The following is a 23,051-nucleotide window of genomic DNA, read 5'->3' on the forward strand; positions in this document are numbered from 1 at the left end:
GACAATGGGAATAGTTGGAACCCATTTAAAGCTGGTGATTATCATTTGTAGTTCCACCTAATTTCCCAAAACTCACCAAAAGGGTTTTCCTATATTACAGAGAGAATTATTCAAATGTATCAATGAAAGATTGGTCTTAAAATAGGTTCTGAAATCAGAAAACTAAATAAAATCAAACAAAATAAATGATACAAACTAAGTAAAGTCAAGGCAGCTGGTTCTTGTACTGGAATGTGGAAAAGCCTGACAAACCTCGTTCTTTCTTTTAATCTCAGAAAAAGCAAGGTGACTTCAGTTGTTATATTTCCTTGTTCCGCCCTTTTAAGATTTAAAGTTAAGGCAGTGACACTCAGACAGTCGTCATTCCTGAGAGGTGAAATGGCGCAGAAAGGAGTTAATCTGGACCAGGAGACCTTCTCTTGTTCCATCTGTCTGGATCTACTGAAGGATCCAGTGGCTATTCCCTGTGGACACAGCTACTGCTTCAACTGTATTAAAAACCACTGGGATGAAGAGGATGGGAAGAAAATCTACAGCTGTCCTCAATGTAGGAAGGACTTCACACCGAGACCTGACCTGGTGAAAAACACCATGTTAGCAGCTTTAGTGGAGGAGCTGAAGAAGACTGGACTCCAAGCTGCTCCTGATGATCACTACTATGCTGGACCTGAAGATGTGGCCTGTGATGTCTGCACTGGGAGAAAACTCAAAGCTGCCAAGTCCTGTCTGACGTGTCCGGCCTCCTACTGTGAGAAACACCTGCAGCCTCATTTTCAATCACCTACATTTAAAAAACACAAGCTGGTGGAGCCGTCCAAGAAGCTCCAGGAGAACATCTGCTCTCGTCATGATGAGGTGATGAAGATTTTCTGTCGCACTGACCAAAGGTGTATTTGTCAACTCTGCCTTATGGATGAACATAAAGGCCACGACACAGTCTCAGCTGCAGCAGAAAGGACTGAGAAGCAGAGAGAGCTGGAGCTGAGTCAACAAAAACTCCAGCAGAGAATCCAGGACAGAGAGAAAGATGTGAAGGTGCTTCAACAGGAGGTGGAGGCCATCAATGGCTCTGCTGATAAAGCAGTGGAGGACAGTGAGAAGATCTTCACTCAGCTGATCCGTCTCATGGAGAAAAGAAGCTCTGAGCTGAAGCAGCAGATCAGATCCCAGCAGGAAACTCAAGTGAGACGAGTCAAAGAGCTTCAGAAGAAGCTGGAGCAGGAGATCACTGAGCTGAAGAGGAAAGACGCTGAGCTGAAGCTGCTGTCACACACAGAGGATCACACCCAGTTTCTACACAACTACCCCTCACTGTCAGCACTCAGTCAATCTACACACTCATCCAGCATCAATATCCGTCCTCTCAGACACTTTGAGGATGTGACAGCAGCTGTGTCAGAGCTCAGAGACATACTACAGGACCTTCTGAGAGACACATGGACAAACGTCTCACTGACAGTGACTGAAGTGGATGTTTTACTGTCACCACCAGAGCCCAGGACCAGAGCTGGATTCTTAAGATATTCACGGGAAATCACACTGGATCCAAACACAGCAAACAACAAAGTGTTATTATCTGAGGAAAACAGAAAAGTGACATATATGTGGAAAAAACAATCTTATTCTAGTCACCCAGACAGATTCACAGGATGGTCTCAGGTCCTGAGTAGAGAGAGTCTGACTGGACGTCGTTACTGGGAGGTGGAGTGGAAAGGAGCAGTTCGTGCAGCAGTCGCATACAAGAATATCAGGAGAGCAGGGAAGTCGGATGAATGCGGATTTGGATTCAATGACAAATCTTGGTCATTACAGTGTGACAATGAGATTAATAAATTTACATTCTGCTTCAACAACATCAAGACTCCAGTCTCAGGTCCTCAGTCCTCCAGAGTAGGAGTGTACCTGGATCACAGAGCAGGTATTCTGTCCTTCTACAGCGTCTCTGAAACCATGACTCTCCTCCACAGAGTCCAGACCACATTCACTCAGCCTCTACATGCTGGACTTGGGTTTCCTTATCTCCTTAGTTTGAATGTTGGAGAGACAGCAGAGTTGTGTAAACTGGAATAGACAAAGATCATTGCAGGAGTAGTTAAACTCTTTGTTTCAGTTAATGAGTTTCTTTAGTCTCCATGTTATTTCCTAAAAGCTCATTGCTGTTGTGTCTCTACACTGCACAGAGATCACCTGTCAATCATACATTATGGGCGGGACTTTGACCTCTTGTCATTTCTTGTTGTGTTGATGTTTGAGTTTAATGAGGTGGAGCTGGAGGGGAATGACATGCAAGAAAGGGCCGTTTGATGCGGGATTCATACCGGGTGCCGCCTGCAGCGAGGACTATAGACTCAACACATGGGGCGCCTGCTCAACCTACTGAGCTAAACAACGCCCCATGATGATGTTTCTTTACCTAAACTCACATTTCTCCACATGAAATAGAAACTTCTCTGAGCTCTAAATGATTGTTGGATATTTGTGTTGATGTGTTTTTGTGTTGATGTTTGGGCCACAGACCTTCGTTTATCACTGTGGTTTGTTCTCACTGTGGAAAGAGAGAAAACTATTATTACATTTATATTCATGTGTTGTTGAGTCACAAATGAGATCAGTGATGTTTTATCAAAGTTTAAATGCCATGACAATGAAATGATTGTGCAGATGAAGTGAATCTGTTCACGAAATCATTGAACAAGAGTCATTTAAAGCAGAAGTAAGTGATATATTTGTGTTAATATAAGTCTTAAATAGTTATATCTTCCGACAGCAGTCACTTACATAGAGTGTTTGGTCTGAAACACGGGTCTCTCAGTCCCTCTGCTCTGCTCTGAGTCGAGGAGAAAACATTTATCGTATCCTACAGTTTTTATCCAATGAGGAGAGAGAACGGCATGCAGGGCTGTGTGTGCAGCCAAGGGACGCTGTGAATGTGGCGACGTAGGGACGAGGACTGTTATGGTGCGTTCAAGGAAACTCGTATTTTTCCGACCGTGAAGTAGTACCAGTTCGATCTGGTACGAGTTCACGGGTCAGAAGTTACGAGTGGTCGTTATAGTGACTTTCACCGGTAAAACAGGTCGGAAAAACACGAGTGGGTTGCCTGGAACGCTACAAAGTCGTAAGTTGTGACTTGAAGCTGTAATTTACGATTTCAAAAGCCTGCCTGGAACGCAGCATTAGAGAAAACGACCGGACCACTTACTTCTGCTTTAACATACTTTAATGATTAAATGTGTGAAAAAAAATCAATTGTAATAATCCATATTTGTATGATTTGCCTCTTGTATAAACTCAATAAACTACAATGCATTGCAGCACCAGTGTGTGTTTCAGTTCCTCTGTGCCCCTGTACCAGCCGCAGCTCTGCTCTTAAGACAAAGACTAACATTGCCATCTAGTGGCTTTGATGAAAGACAGTAAACTCCTGTTAACAGTTCATCTACTGTGTACTGTACACAGTTGACCTGGTATTTTCTAGATGTAGCCTACAATCACTTGTTAGTGGTTCTTCATTAGTCCTGAACAGCTGGGTCATCTCTTACAGGTTATAATAACGAGAAATAAGTCAACAAAAGTAAATGTTCACAATGTTAATTTCATGTATTGTCTGACACATGGTTGTTTAAGACGACGAGACACCATAAAGATAGTTTTATTTTTATGAGTTCTTATATATTCACTAATTTCTTCTATAAATGGCAGAAAGCAAACTAGAACTAAAACACCTCATTTAATAGTGTTGTAGCAAGTATTAAGTGAATGGTTACATGAATAAATAAAGATAAATATGAACATAGACAATAAGGTTGTTGATGCTGAAACGTCAGACTGTGGATTATTTGGGAAAAGATATTTATTCAAAAGGGATTAAGTAATAGTAAATGTGTTGTCCTCAGCAACATGAACTTCCTGTTTCTTTTAAATTGCAGATGAGATGTGACTGATTTTACTCATATGCTACTAATGTACAATCTGGAGAAACTTGGATTTGATTGAAAATACTATATCTGTTTTCTGCACATTTGTACTTCTCCTCCTCCTAATTATACATAGAAATACTGGACTTTTTACTACAGCGACAGCTACAGTATTCTCCCCTTTCAGGTCAAGACAACACAGACAACCCTCCCTGTTCTTCCTGCTCTCAAACACACTGAGCTGCACCCTGTTCAGGTGTTTCCTTGTTCCCTCCCCTTTAGATCTACAGTTTGAAGATGGGTGGAACCAACATGTGGTGAAGCTGACAGGCCCCGTTCACTGCAGAGACACATGTTGTTTAGATCAGAGCTCAAAGTAGTTTCACTTCTGAGGAACAGAAACTCAGACAGTCGTCGTCTGTGAGAGGTGAAATGGCTCAGCAAGGAGTTCATCTGGACCAGGAGACCTTCTCTTGTTCCATCTGTCTGGATCTACTGAAGGATCCAGTGACTATTCCCTGTGGACACAGCTACTGCTTCAACTGTATTAAAACCCACTGGGATGCAGAGGATGGGAAGAAAATCTACAGCTGTCCTCAGTGTAGGAAGGACTTCATACAGAGGCCTGACCTGGTGAAAAGCACCATGTTAGCAGCTTTAGTGGAGGAGCTGAAGAAGACTGGACTCCAAGCTGCTCCTGCTGATCACTGCTATGCTGGACCTGAAGATGTGGCCTGTGATGTCTGCACTGGGAGAAAACTCAAAGCTGTCAAGTCCTGTCTGACGTGTCCGGCCTCTTATTGTGAAAAACACCTGCAGCCTCACTATGAAGCAGCTCCATTAAAGAAACACAAGCTGGTGGAGCCCTCCAAGAAGCTCCAGGAGAACATCTGCTCTCGTCATGATGAGGTGATGAAGATGTTCTGCCGCACTGATCAGCAGTGTATCTGTCACCTCTGCCTGGATGAACATAAAGGCCACGACACAGTCTCAGCTGCAGCAGAAAGGACTGAGAGGCAGAGAGAGCTGGAGCTGAGTCGACAAAACATCCATCAGAGAATCCAGGACAGAGAGAAAGATGTGAAGGTGCTTCAACAGGAGGTGGAGGCCATCAATGGCTCTGCTGATAAAGCAGTGGAGGACAGTGAGAAGATCTTCACTCAGCTGATCCGTCTCATGGAGAAAAGAAGCTCTGAGCTGAAGCAGCAGATCAGATCCCAGCAGGAAACTCAAGTGAGTGGAGTCAAAGAGCTTGAGAAGAAGCTGGAGCAGGAGATCACTGAGCTGAAGAGGAAAGACGCTGAGCTGAAGCTGCTGTCACTCACAGAGGATCACACCCAGTTTCTACACAACTACCCCTCACTGTCAGCACTCAGTCCATCTACACACTCATCCAGCATCAATATCCGTCCTCTCAGACACTTTGAGGATGTGACAGCAGCTGTGTCAGAGCTCAGAGACAAACTACAGGACCTTCTGAGAGACACAAGGACAAACATCTCAGTGACAGTGACTGAAGTGGATGTTTTACTGTCACCACCAGAGCCCAGGACCAGAGCTGACTTCTTAACATATTCACAGGAAATCACACTGGATCCAAACACAGCAAACACATGGCTGTTATTATCTGAGGGAAACAGAAAAGCAACATTAAAGATAAAAGAACAATCAGATTGTCATCACAGCGACAAATTCACTGGATATTTTCAGGTCCTGAGTAGAGAGAGTCTGACTGGACGTTGTTATTGGGAGTTGGAGAGGAGAGGAGGAGTTTATGTAGCAGTCACATACAACAATATCAGCAGAGCAGGAAATGAATGTGGATTTGGACTCAATGATAAATCTTGGACATTACATTGTAACAACAGCAGTTATACATTTTTGCATGACAACATCCAGACTCCAGTCTCAGGTCCTCGGTCCTCCAGAGTAGGAGTGTACCTGGATCACAGAGCAGGTATTCTGTCCTTCTACAGCGTCTCTAAAACCATGACTCTCCTCCACAGAGTCCAGACCACATTCACTCAGCCTCTACGTGCTGGACTTCGTCTTTTCTGGTTTAATGGAGTCACAGCTGAGTTGTGTAAACTCAAATAGACGAAGCAGCTGAAAACAGCCAAAGACCTTCCATCCTTAGGGTCCTACAGTAGGTATTGATCACATACCACAAACCATGAGGGGAGGTAATAGGTTGAGACAACTAAACCAGCGTGAGAGCTTCTGGATTTTCAAGTTGGGAGCAACCCGCTATCCAGGTCTTAATGAAGATCTTGAATATCATAATTTTCTGTAAAGATTGTTAAGTAGATGTGCCTCATTGCCTGTCTTGTATTAATTGCTTCTCCTGTCTGTATTTGGTGCAACTGATGATTCAAATGCCTACACCCGTAACCAGACTTTTAATTGTGCCTATTTTGGTGTCAGACTACACTTCCTAACGAAGGCTCTCAGTTTTTTTTTTTTTTTTTTACAATGTTTGGCCCTTAATGCAGTAAAGGCATTTTAATATTTTTATTCAAGATGAGTGCATTGGTTTTTTCTCTCTTTTAAAGGTGCTGCTTGTTAAAATCTGTATTCTAGCTCATCAGTTTCTTAGTCTCCATCACAGTTGCTAAAAGCTCACTGCTGTCTCTGCACTGTAAACTCAAATAGACAAAGATCACTGAAGGAGTAGTTGGTTAAAATTTGTATTTTATTTAATCAGTTTCTTTAGTCTCCATGTTTGTTGCTAAAAGCTCATTGCTGTTGTGTCTCTGCACTGCACAGAGATCACCTGTCAGTCAAACATTATGGGCGGGACTTTGACCTCTTGTCATTTCTTGTTGTGTTGAGTTTGTTGCGGTGGAGCTGGAGCCGTGGAGGAGATCACTGCTCATGATTATGTTTCTTTACCTAAACTCACATTTCTCCACATGAAAATAGAAATGTCTCTGAGCTCTAAATGTTTGTTGGATATTTGTGTTGATGTGTTTGTGTTGTTGTTTGGGCCTTAACAGAGAAATCACCAGACCGTCCTTTATCATGAGGTTTGTTCTCACTGTGGAAACTAAGAAATATAGAATTACATTGTGTTTTTCAGATCAAATGTTGTTAAGTCACAAATAAGTTTTTTTGAGGTTTAATCAAAGTGTAAATATAATGATGATGATGATATAATGAATATGGGGATTATAGATTGATATATCTGGTCATGTAATCACTAAAAAGTCATTTAAAAGAATTAACTGATCAATGTATAAACAAACTAAAGCTTCACACCATCAATAAAACACTTTTTACCCCCCCCCCCCCCAAAAAAAAAAAAAAAAAAAAAATCAATCACATCTTTTCTTGTGTCTTTTGTCCAGGTTCTGATTCAAAGCTGATGCAGACATGCGAAACTACTGTGGGGGGTTTTCCTCCTAAAACAGCAGAAAACATTCTCAATAAGGATCTCTGTGTAACCCAAAGAACAAACGGTGGAAGATCAAATATTGTTCTAGTAACTCAGACTCTTTGATAACTGCTGACTGACTGATATTGTTAGTGGGAGCTGGAGAGGGTCAATGTTCAGTAGCAGCTGCATTCAATGACTGTATAGGAATTTTGAATAAATGTACATTTGCCTACAAGGAAAAATGGTGGACATAGTTGTCACACCATGTGTTCAGAGACAGAATCAGGTCTTGACTCTGTCTCAGGGAAACATGAAGAGTGTGAACAGGTGTGAAGACTCAGTGATTTCATCCCACTTGTTCCAGGTGAGAAATCTACCTGCCTTCCTCAAACTGCCCCTGTTGTTGGAACAAATCAAAGCCTGACAGCACCTCCCTCTTCTTCTTCCTGCTCCTGCCCACATGTCTCCTCACACGTCTTCCTATTGGAGGAGGAGTGTGACCAGGTAAATGACTCATTTACAGGTTAAACACCACAAGGAGCCACCACTGTGTTTTTATGTGGGGTCATAAGACAAACAGCTTTTCATCCAGTGGGTTAATCATCAATAATATATTGTTTTATATCAGATGATTAGATACTGTGTGTTCTCTGACTGTGGAGAACTTGTTCCACTGACCTCAGGTAAATGTGAAGCAGCTGAGTTTCACACAGCAACTCTTCATCCTCGGTCGAGGACAGACGACTAGTGTTTTCTCTGTAGGAAGACAGAACTGGAGGAGTTTCCTCCTGGAGACGTTGCAGTAACTGGAGACTGGAAATAAATAAATCACAAGTTCACATGATCCAAGTCCATGCTTGCTTACAATGCAGTTTAAGTAGTGGATGATTTATTTTTATGACAGATGATCAGTTGTTTAAATGGTTGTTTTGTTCTCAGGTCGTCAACAGGACTGATGAATCAATTAAGAGATCAAAGACTATAAAACATCATATTATAAGGTTTGATTTTTTCATCTTCTGTAAATATATTAATTTAGCTGGAAACATTGTAAAACATGAATAATCTGCTCAGTTGTTGTGAGTGTCTCTAGTGAAACTGTTCTAATTTACTCTGGTCATAATTTTAACTGCACATTGTAAATGACAGATAACACACCCCGTCTCTCACTGTGTCCATGTATCAAGGTTAACCTTATAAGCACCTGTCTTTGATGATAAGTCAGTGTCCAGCAAGTAAGCAAGAGCAGAAGCAGCAAAGAAGAGTTTTCCTTCAGAGGACAGAGAAAGTCAGACTGTGAGGAGGTGAAATGGCTCAGCAAGGAGTTCATCTGGACCAGGAGACGTTGACTTGTTCCATCTGTCTGGATCTACTGAAGGATCCAGTGACTATTCCCTGTGGACACAGCTACTGCTTCAACTGTATTAAAACCCACTGGGATGGAGAGGATGAGAGGAAAATCTACAGCTGCCCTCAGTGTAGGAAGCACTTCACACCGAGGCCTGTCCTGGTGAAAAACACCATGTTAGCAGCTTTAGTGGAGCAGCTGAAGAAGACTGGACTCCAAGCTGCTCCTGCTGATCACTGCTATGCTGGACCTGAAGATGTGGCCTGTGATGTCTGCACTGGGAGAAAACTCAAAGCTGTCAAGTCCTGTCTGCATTGTCTTGCCTCTTATTGTGAGAAACACCTGCAGCCTCACTATGAAGCAGCTCCATTAAAGAAACACAAGCTGGTGGAGCCCTCCAAGAAGCTCCAGGAGAACATCTGCTCTCGTCATGATGAGGTGATGAAGATGTACTGCCGCACTGATCAGCAGTGTATCTGTCACCTCTGCCTTATGGATGAACACGAAGGCCACAAAACAGTCTCAGCTGCAGCAGAAAGGACTGAGAAGCAGAGAGGGCTGGAGCTGAGTCGACAAAACATCCAGCAGAGAATCCAGGACAGAGAGAAAGATGTGAAGGTGCTTCAACAGGAGGTAAAGGCCATCAATGGCTCTGCTGATAAAGCAGTGGAGGACAGTGAGAAGATCTTCACTCAGCTGATCCGTCTCATGGAGAAAAGAAGCTCTGAGCTGAAGCAGCAGATCAGATCCCAGCAGGAAACTCAAGTGAGTGAGGTCAAAGAGCTTCAGAAGAAGCTGGAGCAGGAGATCACTGAGCTGAAGAGGAAAGACGCTGAGCTGAAGCTGCTGTCACACACAGAGGATCACACCCAGTTTCTAAACAACTACCCCTCACTGTCAGCACTCAGTCCATCTACACACTCATCCAGGATCAATATCCATCCTCTCAGTTACTTTGAGGATGTGACAGCAGCTGTGTCAGAGCTCAGAGACATACTACAGGACGTTTTGAGAGACACATGGACAAACATCTCACTGACTGTGGCTGAAGTGGATGTTTTACTGTCACCACGAGAGCCCAGGACCAGAGCTGACTTCTTAAAATATTCACAGGAAATCACACTGGATCCAAACACAGCAAACAACAAAGTGTTATTGTCTGAGGAAAACAGAAAAGTGACTTATAAGTGGAAAAAACAGTCTTATCCTAGTCACCCAGACAGATTCACAGGATGGTCTCAGGTCCTGAGTGAAGAGAGTCTGACTGGACGTCGTTACTGGGAGGTGGAGTGGAAAGGAGCAGTTCGTGCAGCAGTTGCATACAAGAATATCAGGAGAGCAGGGAGGTTGGACGAATGTGGATTTGGATTCAATGACAAATCTTGGTCATTAGAGTGTGACAATGACATTAACAGTTTCACATTTTGGTTCAACAACATCAAGACTCCAGTCTCAGGTCCTCAGTCCTCCAGAGTAGGAGTGTACCTGGATCACAGAGCAGGTATTCTGTCCTTCTACAGCGTCTCTGAAACCATGACTCTCCTCCACAGAGTCCAGACCACATTCACTCAGCCTCTACATGCTGGAGTTGGGTTTCCTTATCTCCTTAGTTTGAATGTTGGAGACACAGCTGAGTTGTGTACACTCAAATAGACAAAGATTATTGAAGAAGCAGTTGGTTAAAATCTGTATTTTAGTTCATCACTTTCTTTAGTCTCCATGTTTGTTTCTAAAAGCTCATTGCTGTTGTGTCTCTGCACTGCACAGAGATCACCTGTCAATCAAACATTGTGGGCGGGACTTTGACCTCTTGTCTTTTCTTGTTGTGTTGATGTTTGAGTTTGTTGAGGTGGAGCTGGAGCCGTGGAGGAGATCACTGCTCATGATGATGTTTCTTTACCTGAACTCACATTTCTCCACATGAAAATAGAAACTTCTCTGAGCTCTAAATGTTTGTTGGATATTTGTGTTGATGTGTTTGTGTGCTGTTGTTTGGGCCTAAACAGAGAAATCACCACCTTTATCACTGAGATTTGTTTTCACTGTGGAAACTAAGAAATTTATAATCATATGTACATTGATACTGTTGAATCACATATAAGGTCTATGAAGTTTGATCAAAGTGTAAATATCATGATAATTATCAATGAGGAGGTGATTGATTTAGGTAAAACAATGTGATTGTTTGATGTGAATCTGCATGAAATCACTGAACAAAAGTCATTTAACAAACTTTACTGATTCAATATGTGACCAAATCCATTGTAATGTTTCATATTTGTATAATTTGTCTCTTGCACGAACTCAATAAACTACAATGAATTGCAAGACCAGTGTGTTTGTTCAATTCCTCTTTGCTCCTGTAGCAGTGGCCTAACATCGCCATCTAGTGGCCTTGTTGAATGACAGCAAGCTCCTGTTAAAAATATCCAGTCAGAAGTGACATGAATAAATAGAAAAGGAAAACAAGTTGAGTCTGAATTAGTTTTAAGATATTTGATTTTTTGCTCATTTTACTGTTATAAATAAAACTCACAAGGTTAATTTATTTATTGTTTGACACAGGGTTGTGTAAGAAGATGAAACACCATGAGAATAGTTTTATTTTCATGACTTCTTATATATTCACTAATTTCCTTTATAAATGGCAAAAAGCAAAGTATAACCATAACTCCTCCTTTTATAGTGTAGTGTAAGTAATAGTAAATGTGTTGTCCTCAGCAACAACTTCCTTATTTCTTCTACGTCTTAAAGAAAATACTATATCTGTTTTCTGCACATTTGTACTTCTCCTCCTAATTATAGATAGAAATACAGGACTTTTTACTACAGCGACTGCTATTCTCCCTTTTCAGGTCAAGACAACACAGACAACCCTCCCTGTTCTTCCTGCTCTCAAACACTGAGCTCCACCCTGTTCAGATGTTTCCTTGTTCCCTCCTCTTTAGATCTACAGTTTGAAGATGGGTGGAACCAACATGTGGTGAAGAGGAAGAGCTGACAGGCCCCTTTCACTGCAGAGACACATGTTGTTTAGATCAGAGCTCAAACTAGTTTCTGTTCCAGGAAAGTGAAACTCAGACAGTCATCGTCTGTGAGAGGTGAAAGTCGGACTGTTGGACAGAGACCGTGAGGAGGTGAAATGGCTCAGAAAGGAGTTCATCTGGACCAGGAGACCTTCTCTTGTTCCATCTGTCTGGATCTACTGAAGGATCCAGTGGCTATTCCCTGTGGACACAGCTACTGCTTCAACTGTATTAAAACCCACTGGGATGCAGAGGATGGGAGGAAAATCTACAGCTGCCCTCAGTGTAGGCAGACTTTCACATCGAGACCTGTCCTGGTGAAAAGCACCATGTTAGCAGCTTTAGTGGAGGAGCTGAAGAAGACTGGCCTCCAAGCTGTTCCTGCTGATCACCGCTATGCTGGACCTGAAGATGTGGCCTGTGATGTCTGCACTGGGAGGAAACGCAAAGCTTTCAAGTCCTGTCTGACGTGTCCGGCCTCCTACTGTGAGAAACACCTGCAGCCTCATTATGGAGCAGCTCCATTAAAGAAACACAAGCTGGTGGAGCCAACCAAGAAGCTCCAGGAGAACATCTGCTCTCGTCATGATGAGGTGATGAAGATGTTCTGCCGCACTGATCAGCAGTGTATCTGTTATCTCTGCCCTGTGGATGAACATAAAGGCCACGACACAGTCTCAGCTGCAGCAGAAAGGACTGAGAGGCAGAGAGAGCTGGAGCTGAGTCGACAAAACATCCAGCAGAGAATCCAGGACAGAGAGAAAGATGTGAAGGTGCTTCAACAGGAGGTGGAGGCCATCAATGGCTCTGCTGATAAAGCAGTGGAGGACAGTGAGAAGATCTTCACTCAGCTGATCCGTCTCATGGAGAAAAGAAGCTCTGAGCTGAAGCAGCAGATCAGATCCCAGCAGGAAACTCAAGTGAGTGGAGTCAAAGAGCTTGAGAAGAAGCTGGAGCAGGAGATCACTGAGCTGAAGAGGAAAGACGCTGAGCTGAAGCTGCTGTCACACACAGAGGATCACACCCAGTTTCTATACAACTACTCCTCACTGTCAGCACTCAGTCCATCCACACACTCATCCAGCATCAATGTCCGTCCTCTCAGACACTTTGAGCATGTGACAGCAGCTGTGTCAGAGCTCAGAGACAAACTACAGGACCTTCTGAGAGACACATGGACAAACATCTCACTGACTGTGACTCAAGTGGATGTTTTACTGTCAACACCAGAGCCCAGGACCAGAGCTGACTTCTTAGGATATTCACAGGACATCACACTGGATCCAAACACAGCACACACACGGCTGTTATTATCTGATGGAAACAGGAAAGTAATGTTACGGGGTAACCCACAGTCTTATTCTAGTCACCCAGACAGATTTACTGGATGGTGTCAGGTCCTGAGTAGAGAGAGTCTGACTGGACGTTGTTACTGGGAGGTGGAGAGGAGAGAAGTACCAGTTTCTGTAGCAGTCGCATACAAGAATATCAGCAGAGCAGGAAATGAATGTAGATTTGGACACAATAACAAATCTTGGGCATTACATTGTAACAGCAACAGTTTCACATTTTTGTTCAACAACATCCAGACTCCAGTCTCAGGTCCTCGGTCCTCCAGAGTAGGAGTGTACCTGGATCACAGAGCAGGTATTCTGTCCTTCTACAGCGTCTCTGAAACCATGACTCTCCTCCACAGAGTCCTGACCACATTCACTCAGCCTCTATATGCTGGAGTTGGGTTAATTGATATTGGGGGAATCAGTGGATCAACAGCTGAGTTGTGTAAACTCAAATAGACAAAGATCATTGAAGGTGCAGTTGGTTAAAATCTGTATTTTAGTTCATCACTTTCTTTAGTCCCCATGTTTGTTGATAAAAGTTCATTGCTGTTGTGTCTCTGCACTGCACAGAGATCAGCTGTCAATCAAACATTATGGACGGGACTTTGACCTCTTGTAATTTCTTGTTGTGTTGATGTTTGAGTTTGTTGAGGTGGAGCTGGAGCCGTGGAGGAGATCACTGCTCATGATGTTTCTTTACCTAAACTCACATTTCTCCACATGAAAATAGAAACTTCTCTGAGCTCTTAATGTTTGTTGGATATTTGTGTAATGTGTTTGTGTGTTGTTGTTTGGGCCTTAAAGCAGAAGTAAGCGGAATATTTGTGTTAATATAAGTCTTAAATAGTTATATCTTCCGACAGCAATCACTTACATATAGTGTTTGGTCTGAAACACGGGTCTGTCAGTCACTCTGCTCTGCTGTAAGCCGAGGAGAAAACGTCTTGTATACTTCCTTGTATCCTACAACCTTTATCCAATGAGGAGCGAGAACGGCATGAAGGGCTGTGTGTGCAGCCAAGGGATGCGCGTGAATGTGGTGACGTAGGGACGAGGACCAATAGATCCATGACGAGGGCGGGGGCTGCTAACTAACGAAGTTAGCCAAAATGACCGGATCGCTTACTTCTGCTTTAACTGAGAAATCACCAGGCCTTCCTTTATCACTGACGTTTGTTCTCACTGTGGAAACTAAGAAATATAGAATTACATTAATGTGTTTTTCAGGTCAAATGTTGTTAAGTCACAAATAAGGTTTTTTGAGGTTTAATCAAAGTGTACATATGATAATAATCAATAAGGATATGATTGATTGATAGGCCTATATATTAGTGTAATTACTAAATTGTCATTGAACTGACCTGGCTCATGGTCGGACAAATAAAAGGAACTACGCAGGTAAAAGTAACAAAATGATAATTTATTACCCAACAAAAGGGACCAAAACGATGGCAAAGCAAACAAAGGGAACACAAAAGAAAACGAGGGGCTGCGGCACACAGCTCTCCCTCCGGAGCCAGGCGATGTCAGGAAGAGAGTGAGGCAGGAAGAAGGACCAGCTTATCACAGGTTGGGAATTGGCCACGCCCACCAGCTCATCACCTGCAGCTTGACAAGGCAAAGACAACCATACACGCACACACAGGCATACACAGGCAGGAGGCCGTCACACCCCCCTCCCTGAAAAACGGGGCCCAACCCCGAAGCCGACAATAGCTCCCTCATCATCAAACCAAAACCAATTTTTTTTTTTTTTTTTGTTAAATTTTGCAAATCTACACAGACTACTTACTGTAAAGTTTGTTTTCTTCACAAATATATACACATTCTACTTACTTTAAAGTCTTACTTTTTTTTTTTTTTTTTACATGTATAGGGTTTACCATGTTTAAGGCACACACCCAAGGGCACACACATCCGAGGACAGGAACACCAGCTGCTGTTGAAAACCACACAGCTCACCATGCGCATCTTCCACACCCCCACCTCAGCAACCTGGTACCAGTGGGAAGCAATTTAAGAGGGAAGGACGACAGAAGAGTGAACAGGAGAGCAAGAGAACATCATAACAGCAATAAAGTCTTAGCTCAAACCTCAATCCTGAGGAACGCGAGACAGTGCGTCGGCTACGACGTTTTCCGCACCCTTTATGTGCCTAATATCAAGCCAATGTGACTGTAGAAATAACGACCAACGTATCAGACGCTGGTTAGGACATTGCAGCGAGTTCAAAAACAAAAGTGGGTTGTGGTCAGTGTACACTACTACGGGTACCGCTCCAGAGCCCAAGTACACTTCAAAGTTTCTCAGAGCCCAAACTAACGCCAGTGCCTCTTTTTCAATCGTTGAATAGTTCAATTGATACGAGTTAAATTTCTTGGAAAAGAAACACACTGGTTTTTCCAACCCCAACTCATCGGCTTGCAACAAAACCCCACCTACTCCGATGTGACTAGCGTCGACTTGAAGCGCAAAAGGTCGGTCAAACCTCGGAGCGGCCAGGACCGGCGCTTCACACAGCAGAGACTTTATCCTCTCGAACGCCTGCTGACAGAGAGGAGACCACACAAATGGGACACGCATTTTAAGTAGATCAGTTAATGGTGCAACGACTTCTGAGAAGTTACGGCAAAACCCCCTGTAATACCCCACCAAACCCAGGAACCTCATCAGTTCCTTCTTAGTAGTGGGCGGAGGATAGGACTGGACAGCTCTTATTTTCTCTGCAACGGGACGGACTTTACCCTGACCCACAACCCGGCCCAGGTACGTCACCGTGGCCTGTGCAAATTCGCACTTGGCGAGGTTGATGGTCAGGCGCGCCTCAGCCAAGCGCAAGAACAACGCACGGACACGCTCCACATGAGACTGCCACGAGTCTGAAACCACCACCACGTCGTCCAAATACACAGTGCACCCCTCTAAGTCCCCCAAGACTCTGGTCATGAGCCTCTGGAACGTGGCAGGAGCGTTTCTTAAACCAAAAGGCATAACATTATACGAGAAGAGACCATTTGGTGTAATAAATGCAGACAGTTCACGTGCACGCTCGGACAGCGGAACCTGCCAATATCCTTTCAACAGGTCAAATTTACTTACAAATGCGGCGTGGCCCACCTGGTCAACGCAATCCTCCATACGAGGCAGCGGAAAAGAATCTGGTTTCGTTACAGCATTTAGCTTGCGAAAATCAGTGCAGAACCTGAATGTTTTGTCTGGCTTCGGCACTAAAATGCAGGGAGAGGCCCAACTGGAAGAGGAGGGAACAGCAATACAGTTATCCAACATATACTTCACTTCAGCATCAAGGAACACACGTTTTTCAGGACTAACGCGGTAAAACCGTTGGCGAATTGGGAGTGCATCACCTACATCTATATCATGTTCAATTACATTTGTTTGAGAAGGAGTGTCACCAAACAGAGATGGGAAGGAATTTATCACTTTAACCAGGTCTGCTTGTTGTGAATCAGACAGATGGCCCAACAGAAGATGTAAATTGTTCAAGGACTCAGAGTTTTTTAACCGACCTTGCTGCACCCCAGCATCAGCGTCGGGCAGACCATCCTCCACCCCTGCAGGCACCGACTGTGGAGGGTAAACAGCAGACACTCTACTCACAGAACACACAGGCCGCGCCGGCACAGAGGAGGCGGAGACAGCTTCACCTGGAGGGACACGTTCATAGTAAGGTTTCAATAAGTTGACATGACACATCTGGACACTCCGTCTACGATCAGGCGTAGCAATGATGTAGTTATGTTCAGACGTTTTTTTCTTTATTTCATAGGGACCTGCATACTTCGCCTGAAATGGAGAAGTAATGATGGGAAGTAACGCCAAGACCCGGTCCCCCTCACTGAACACCCGCTTCTCAGCCCTCCGGTCATACAGTGTCTTCATCTTACTCTGTGCAGTAACCAAGTTTTTCTTTGCCAATACCCCTGCAGCATACAACCTATGACGGAACCCATTTACATAATCAAGTACATTTTCTGGTGGAGCAGCATCCTTCCATTGCTCGCACAAAAGATCCAGAGGGCCGCGCACAGTGTGCCCAAACACCAAATCGTTGGGACTGAACCCTGTGCTCTCTTGGGACACCTCCCTCGCCGCTAACAGTAACCAGGGCAACCCCTCCTCCCAGTCTCCGTCCAGTTTCACACAATATGTACGTAACAACGACTTCAGAGACTGGTGAAAACGCTCCAGGGCCCCCTGACTCTGAGCGTGATATGCCGATGCTTTATTGTGTTTAACCCCCAACTGTTTCAAAACTTGTGAAAACAGGTGAGAGGTGAAGTTTGATCCGCGGTCAGTTTGAATCACCTTCGGGATACCGAATATAGCAATGAACTGTGTCAGGGCGCGCACCACAGAACGCGCTGTGATCGTGCGTAAAGGATACGCTGCCGGATAACGGGTGGTTTGGCACATGACAGTAAGCAAATAAACAGCACCCGACTTGGAACGTGGCAACGGACCCACACAGTCTATAATAAGGTGTTCAAATGGCTGACCCACAGCCGGAATCGGAAACAGAGGAGCTGGTTTAATCACCTGATTGGGCTTCCCGCAAGTTGACAGGTATGACAGGTTTTCACATACTCAGACACATCCCTCTTTAATTTAGGCCAAAAAAAATGTTTCAGCACTCGGTTGTATGTTTTTCTCACCCCCCAGTGTCCCGAGTCATCATGGGCCCGGCGAAGCACCGTCTCACGGAGCTTAGAAGGCAGGACAATCTGGAGGACGGGATCCCCTACAAAATCGTCCCCGTGAGGCACCCATTTTCTCATGAGCAATCCCTTCAACAGAAAGTAACAGTGAGAGTCGTTCTTTACCTCCGACGCAGGCAACACCATGTCAAACAGTCCCTTCAGGGACGCGTCGGCTCGCTGCTCACTCTCCAACTCTTCCTGCGTAACTGAAAGGGAAACATCAGACAGGGAGAAACACAACCCATCTACTGCCTCACCATCACCCACGCCACACTCAGGCGGCTCTGGTGGAGAATGTTGGGACATAGACCGCGTCACCGCACACGCTGTGAACACTTCAGGGAAACTTATTTCATCCTCATCAGGCTGCTTCCTCACCAGGGGAACTGAGGAAACCACTGGAGACGGGGCCACATCACCCCACACCCGCTCACCTGCAGCACCGTTACCTAGGATCAGAGTGACCCCCTCAACAGGCAGCGCCGGCCTCACACCCACAGCTATCTCGCCCTGGAAGAGATCAGAGTGTAATGTGATTTTGTGCAGAGGGACTTGTAACACATTCATTTCCATACCTACAACAGGCACCCAACAACCTGTGTGAGTCTCGGCGGAAAAAGGCAGCACAGAAGCCTGAATGAAGGAATCAAAGGCCGCTGTGTCGCGCAGTATTTTAACTGGCACCTTCAACCTGCCCCCCACCAGAGAAACATGGCCATCAGAAATGAACGGTAGAAAAGACGCCAATCCCACAGACACGGACTCAACCCGAGCTGGCACACCCACCTCACTCACCGCTGGTGCGCGAGGCAACGAGACAGCGCAGCAAGCCCCTTTTGGCTGCGCCATGGGACCCCCCTGGGGAACCCTGGGTTTAAGTGCGTAACAATCAGCTCTGAAATGACCTCTTTTATGACAATAACTGCAGGTTTTTTCAAAACCCCTCGAGTTACGTTCCCTGGCGTCGGATTTACCTGAACGACCAACATAACTCCCCAGAGCTGCCTCAGCACGCTCTGCAAACGGTCCACCACGGCTGCCACTATGCGCGCGCCACTCACCAAAAGAGCGTTTATGCGTCAACACATAGTCATCCGCCACAGAAGCAGCTTCAGACACACGTCTTACCTTGAGATCGTTAATGTGTTGTGCAATGTTTTCAGGTATGGAATTTTTGAACTGCTCCAACACAATTAACTCGGACAAATCCTCAAACGTCTCCACTTTTAACGCGGTACACCAACGCGCAAAATGACCCGTCAGGTCACGAGCAAACTCAAGGTGCGTCTGCTTCTCCATTCTCCTCCACGAACGAAAGCGCTGGCGATAAGCCTCCGGCACGAGCTCGTACACTTTCAATACAGCAGACTTTACACACTCATAATTCTGGCCATCAGCCACCGACAGAGCAGAATAAGCCTCCTGCGCACGGCCAGTCAGTGCGCACTGGAGCATCACCGTGCGGGCTGACTCAGGCCACTTCCGTGACTCAGCCACACGTTCAAACAAAGAAAAAAACGACTCTGGATCCCGCTCATTAAACTTCGGAAGTAACCTCAGATTGCCAAGCACATCAAAACACTCACCTCCGCCCCCGGGACGAACGGAGGAACTCTCCTGCGCTCCCGAGGCGGCTCCACCCGAAAATCCAGCCCTCAGCAAATCCAGCCGAGACTGCTCTACCGACAGCTTCGTTTGTTCCGTCTGGTAACGGAGTTTTTCCACTGCAATCTGCTTCTCTATTTCAACTGACTTCAACGTCTTAGCATGCTCCAACTGCAACGACAGTAACTCTTTCTGCTGCTCAAAAGTGAGCACACTCGCGCCGGCAGCCAGTGGAGCCAAACTCTCCACCCTGGCCTGGGGAGGACGCGCAGCAGCCGACAATATACCCAACTCGCATAATGCAGCAAACAAAACATTCTGAATCGTCGCGTCTTTCACTCTTCTATCTGGGATATCAATATGATAATGCTCCGCTATTTTAAACAATTGTTCCCGCGTGCATTTATCCAGCAACTCCTCCGACGGAGCCTGAACAAAAAACGCCACATCCGCCATACTCTACACACAGTAATACAACACTCCAGGACACTTACTTTTGCTGCTACTTACCAGGTAACTCCCAAACGAGGAGCTACGAAAAAAAACAAGCCGAGACACCCCAACCCCTAACTACCTACCACAATACTTACAAAACCTCACGTAGTCTTCGTCGGCTTGCCGAGCTCGAAGTGACACCAACCGCAGGATATTACCTCTGACCGAGACTGGCCAGTTGCAACAACCCAAAGCCAGCGCACCCCCTCCTCAGGGTTACCGACCAAAACAAAAAAGGCAAAATAATAAAGTGGCGAGATCTGCTCACCCGGCGGCTAACTGATCAGGATGCCCGGACAAAACAATTATCTTTAAGCAGCAACAAAAACCAAGTGACCCAGAAAAACAACACAACCATGGCCCAAAATTTACCGACGCAGTTCCCAGCTAAACCGTGGCGTACAAACCACACACACAAGCCCTCGCGACTTCCGGGTTCCCACGCTACTCGATAGTAACGCCGCCACAGCGGTTCCATTCACAAATTCCCATGAGTTCATTCACAACTCTGGCTTACTAGCGCACACGGACAACGAGACGAGCCCCCACATTTGTCACGACCTGGCTCATGGTCGGACAAATAAAAGGAACTACGCGGGTAAAAGTAACAAAATGATAATTTATTTCCCAACAAAAGGGACCAAAATGATGGCAAAGCAAACAAAGGGAACACAAACGAAAACGAGGGGCTGCGGCACACAGCTCTCCCTCCGGAGCCAGGCGATGTCAGGAAAAGACTGAGGCAGGAAGAAGGACCAGCTTATCACAGGTTGGGAATTGGCCACGCCCACCAGCTCATCACCTGCAGCTTGACAAGGCAAAGACAACCATACACGCACACACAGGCATACACAGGCAGGAGGCCGTCACACCCCCCTCCCTGAAAAACGGGGCCCAACCCCGAAGCCGACAATAGCTCCCTCATCATTAAACCAAAACCAATTTTTTTTTTTTTTTTTTTTTTTTTTTTAAATTTTGCAAATCTACACAGACTACTTACTGTAAAGTTTGTTTTCTTCACAAATATATACACATTCTACTTACTTTAAAGTCTTACTTTTTTTTTTTTTTTTACATGTATAGGGTTTACCATGTTTAAGGCACACACCCAAGGGCACACACATCCGAGGACAGGAACACCAGCTGCTGTTGAAAACCACACAGCTCACCATGCGCATCTTCCACACCCCCACCTCAGCAACCTGGTACCAGTGGGAAGCAATTTAAGAGGGAAGGACGACAGAAGAGTGAACAGGAGAGCAAGAGAACATCATAACAGCAATAAAGTCTTAGCTCAAACCTCAATCCTGAGGAACGCGAGACAGTGCGTCGGCTACGACGTTTTCCGCACCCTTTATGTGCCTAATATCAAGCCAATGTGACTGTAGAAATAACGACCAACGTATCAGACGCTGGTTAGGACATTGCAGCGAGTTCAAAAACAAAAGTGGGTTGTGGTCAGTGTACACTACTACGGGTACCGCTCCAGAGCCCAAGTACACTTCAAAGTTTCTCAGAGCCCAAACTAACGCCAGTGCCTCTTTTTCAATCGTTGAATAGTTCAATTGATACGAGTTAAATTTCTTGGAAAAGAAACACACTGGTTTTTCCAACCCCAACTCATCGGCTTGCAACAAAACCCCACCTACTCCGATGTGACTAGCGTCGACTTGAAGCGCAAAAGGTCGGTCAAACCTCGGAGCGGCCAGGACCGGCGCTTCACACAGCAGAGACTTTATCCTCTCGAACGCCTGCTGACAGAGAGGAGACCACACAAATGGGACACGCATTTTAAGTAGATCAGTTAATGGTGCAACGACTTCTGAGAAGTTACGGCAAAACCCCCTGTAATACCCCACCAAACCCAGGAACCTCATCAGTTCCTTCTTAGTAGTGGGCGGAGGATAGGACTGGACAGCTCTTATTTTCTCTGCAACGGGACGGACTTTACCCTGACCCACAACCCGGCCCAGGTACGTCACCGTGGCCTGTGCAAATTCGCACTTGGCGAGGTTGATGGTCAGGCGCGCCTCAGCCAAGCGCAAGAACAACGCACGGACACGCTCCACATGAGACTGCCACGAGTCTGAAACCACCACCACGTCGTCCAAATACACAGTGCACCCCTCTAAGTCCCCCAAGACTCTGGTCATGAGCCTCTGGAACGTGGCAGGAGCGTTTCTTAAACCAAAAGGCATAACATTATACGAGAAGAGACCATTTGGTGTAATAAATGCAGACAGTTCACGTGCACGCTCGGACAGCGGAACCTGCCAATATCCTTTCAACAGGTCAAATTTACTTACAAATGCGGCGTGGCCCACCTGGTCAACGCAATCCTCCATACGAGGCAGCGGAAAAGAATCTGGTTTCGTTACAGCATTTAGCTTGCGAAAATCAGTGCAGAACCTGAATGTTTTGTCTGGCTTCGGCACTAAAATGCAGGGAGAGGCCCAACTGGAAGAGGAGGGAACAGCAATACAGTTATCCAACATATACTTCACTTCAGCATCAAGGAACACACGTTTTTCAGGACTAACGCGGTAAAACCGTTGGCGAATTGGGAGTGCATCACCTACATCTATATCATGTTCAATTACATTTGTTTGAGAAGGAGTGTCACCAAACAGAGATGGGAAGGAATTTATCACTTTAACCAGGTCTGCTGGTTGTGAATCAGACAGATGGCCCAACAGAAGATGTAAATTGTTCAAGGACTCAGAGTTTTTTAACCGACCTTGCTGCACCCCAGCATCAGCGTCGGGCAGACCATCCTCCACCCCTGCAGGCACCGACTGTGGAGGGTAAACAGCAGACACTCTACTCACAGAACACACAGGCCGCGCCGGCACAGAGGAGGCGGAGACAGCTTCACCTGGAGGGACACGTTCATAGTAAGGTTTCAATAAGTTGACATGACACATCTGGACACTCCGTCTACGATCAGGCGTAGCAATGATGTAGTTATGTTCAGACGTTTTTTTCTTTATTTCATAGGGACCTGCATACTTCGCCTGAAATGGAGAAGTAATGATGGGAAGTAACGCCAAGACCCGGTCCCCCTCACTGAACACCCGCTTCTCAGCCCTCCGGTCATACAGTGTCTTCATCTTACTCTGTGCAGTAACCAAGTTTTTCTTTGCCAATACCCCTGCAGCATACAACCTATGACGGAACCCATTTACATAATCAAGTACATTTTCTGGTGGAGCAGCATCCTTCC

The 23,051-nt window shown here is 45.3% G+C and overlaps 4 protein-coding genes across 7 annotated transcripts; all 4 read left to right on the top strand.

Annotated features, from left to right (window-relative positions):
* Window positions 1-378: 378 nt before the first annotated feature.
* Window positions 379-2,161, top strand: LOC146970131 (tripartite motif-containing protein 16-like). The gene has a single exon (XM_085804931.1). The coding sequence runs from the start codon at window positions 379-381 to the stop codon at window positions 2,068-2,070; it is 1,692 nt and encodes a 563-aa protein (XP_085661057.1). The 3' UTR covers window positions 2,071-2,161.
* A 2,188-nt stretch (window positions 2,162-4,349) lies between these two features.
* Window positions 4,350-6,335, top strand: LOC146970132 (tripartite motif-containing protein 16-like). The gene has a single exon (XM_085804934.1). It carries the CDS (start codon window positions 4,350-4,352, stop codon window positions 6,012-6,014), a length of 1,665 nt encoding a protein of 554 aa, XP_085661060.1. The 3' UTR covers window positions 6,015-6,335.
* Window positions 6,336-8,470: 2,135 nt separating this feature from the next.
* LOC146970133 (tripartite motif-containing protein 16-like) lies at window positions 8,471-10,665 on the top strand. The gene has a single exon (XM_085804932.1). It carries the CDS (start codon window positions 8,603-8,605, stop codon window positions 10,292-10,294), a length of 1,692 nt encoding a protein of 563 aa, XP_085661058.1. The 5' UTR covers window positions 8,471-8,602; the 3' UTR covers window positions 10,295-10,665.
* A 777-nt stretch (window positions 10,666-11,442) lies between these two features.
* LOC146970134 (tripartite motif-containing protein 16-like) lies at window positions 11,443-13,611 on the top strand. Of its 4 annotated transcripts, none has more exons than XM_085804936.1 (2): window positions 11,443-12,080; window positions 12,294-13,611. In XM_085804936.1, the coding sequence occupies exons 1-2, from the start codon at window positions 11,784-11,786 to the stop codon at window positions 13,461-13,463; spliced, it is 1,467 nt and encodes a 488-aa protein (XP_085661062.1). In that variant the 5' UTR covers window positions 11,443-11,783; the 3' UTR covers window positions 13,464-13,611. The 4 variants fall into 4 exon arrangements, with proteins under 4 accessions (XP_085661062.1, XP_085661063.1, XP_085661065.1 ...); XM_085804937.1 differs by having other exon boundaries at window positions 11,443-12,040; window positions 12,347-13,610; XM_085804939.1 differs by having other exon boundaries at window positions 11,443-11,991; window positions 12,358-13,609.
* Window positions 13,612-23,051: the final 9,440 nt, after the last annotated feature.

Source organism: Trachurus japonicus, chromosome 17, assembly GCF_045865225.1.
Source record: "Trachurus japonicus isolate A0001 chromosome 17, Traja_1.0".
Classification (NCBI taxonomy): domain Eukaryota; kingdom Metazoa; phylum Chordata; class Actinopteri; order Carangiformes; family Carangidae; genus Trachurus; species Trachurus japonicus.

Coding starts and splice junctions, on each gene's coding strand:
- LOC146970131 (XM_085804931.1), top strand. CDS start 379: ATGGCGCAGAAAGGAGTTAATCTGGACCAGGAGACCTTCTCTTGTTCC.
- LOC146970132 (XM_085804934.1), top strand. CDS start 4,350: ATGGCTCAGCAAGGAGTTCATCTGGACCAGGAGACCTTCTCTTGTTCC.
- LOC146970133 (XM_085804932.1), top strand. CDS start 8,603: ATGGCTCAGCAAGGAGTTCATCTGGACCAGGAGACGTTGACTTGTTCC.
- LOC146970134 (XM_085804935.1), top strand. CDS start 11,784: ATGGCTCAGAAAGGAGTTCATCTGGACCAGGAGACCTTCTCTTGTTCC.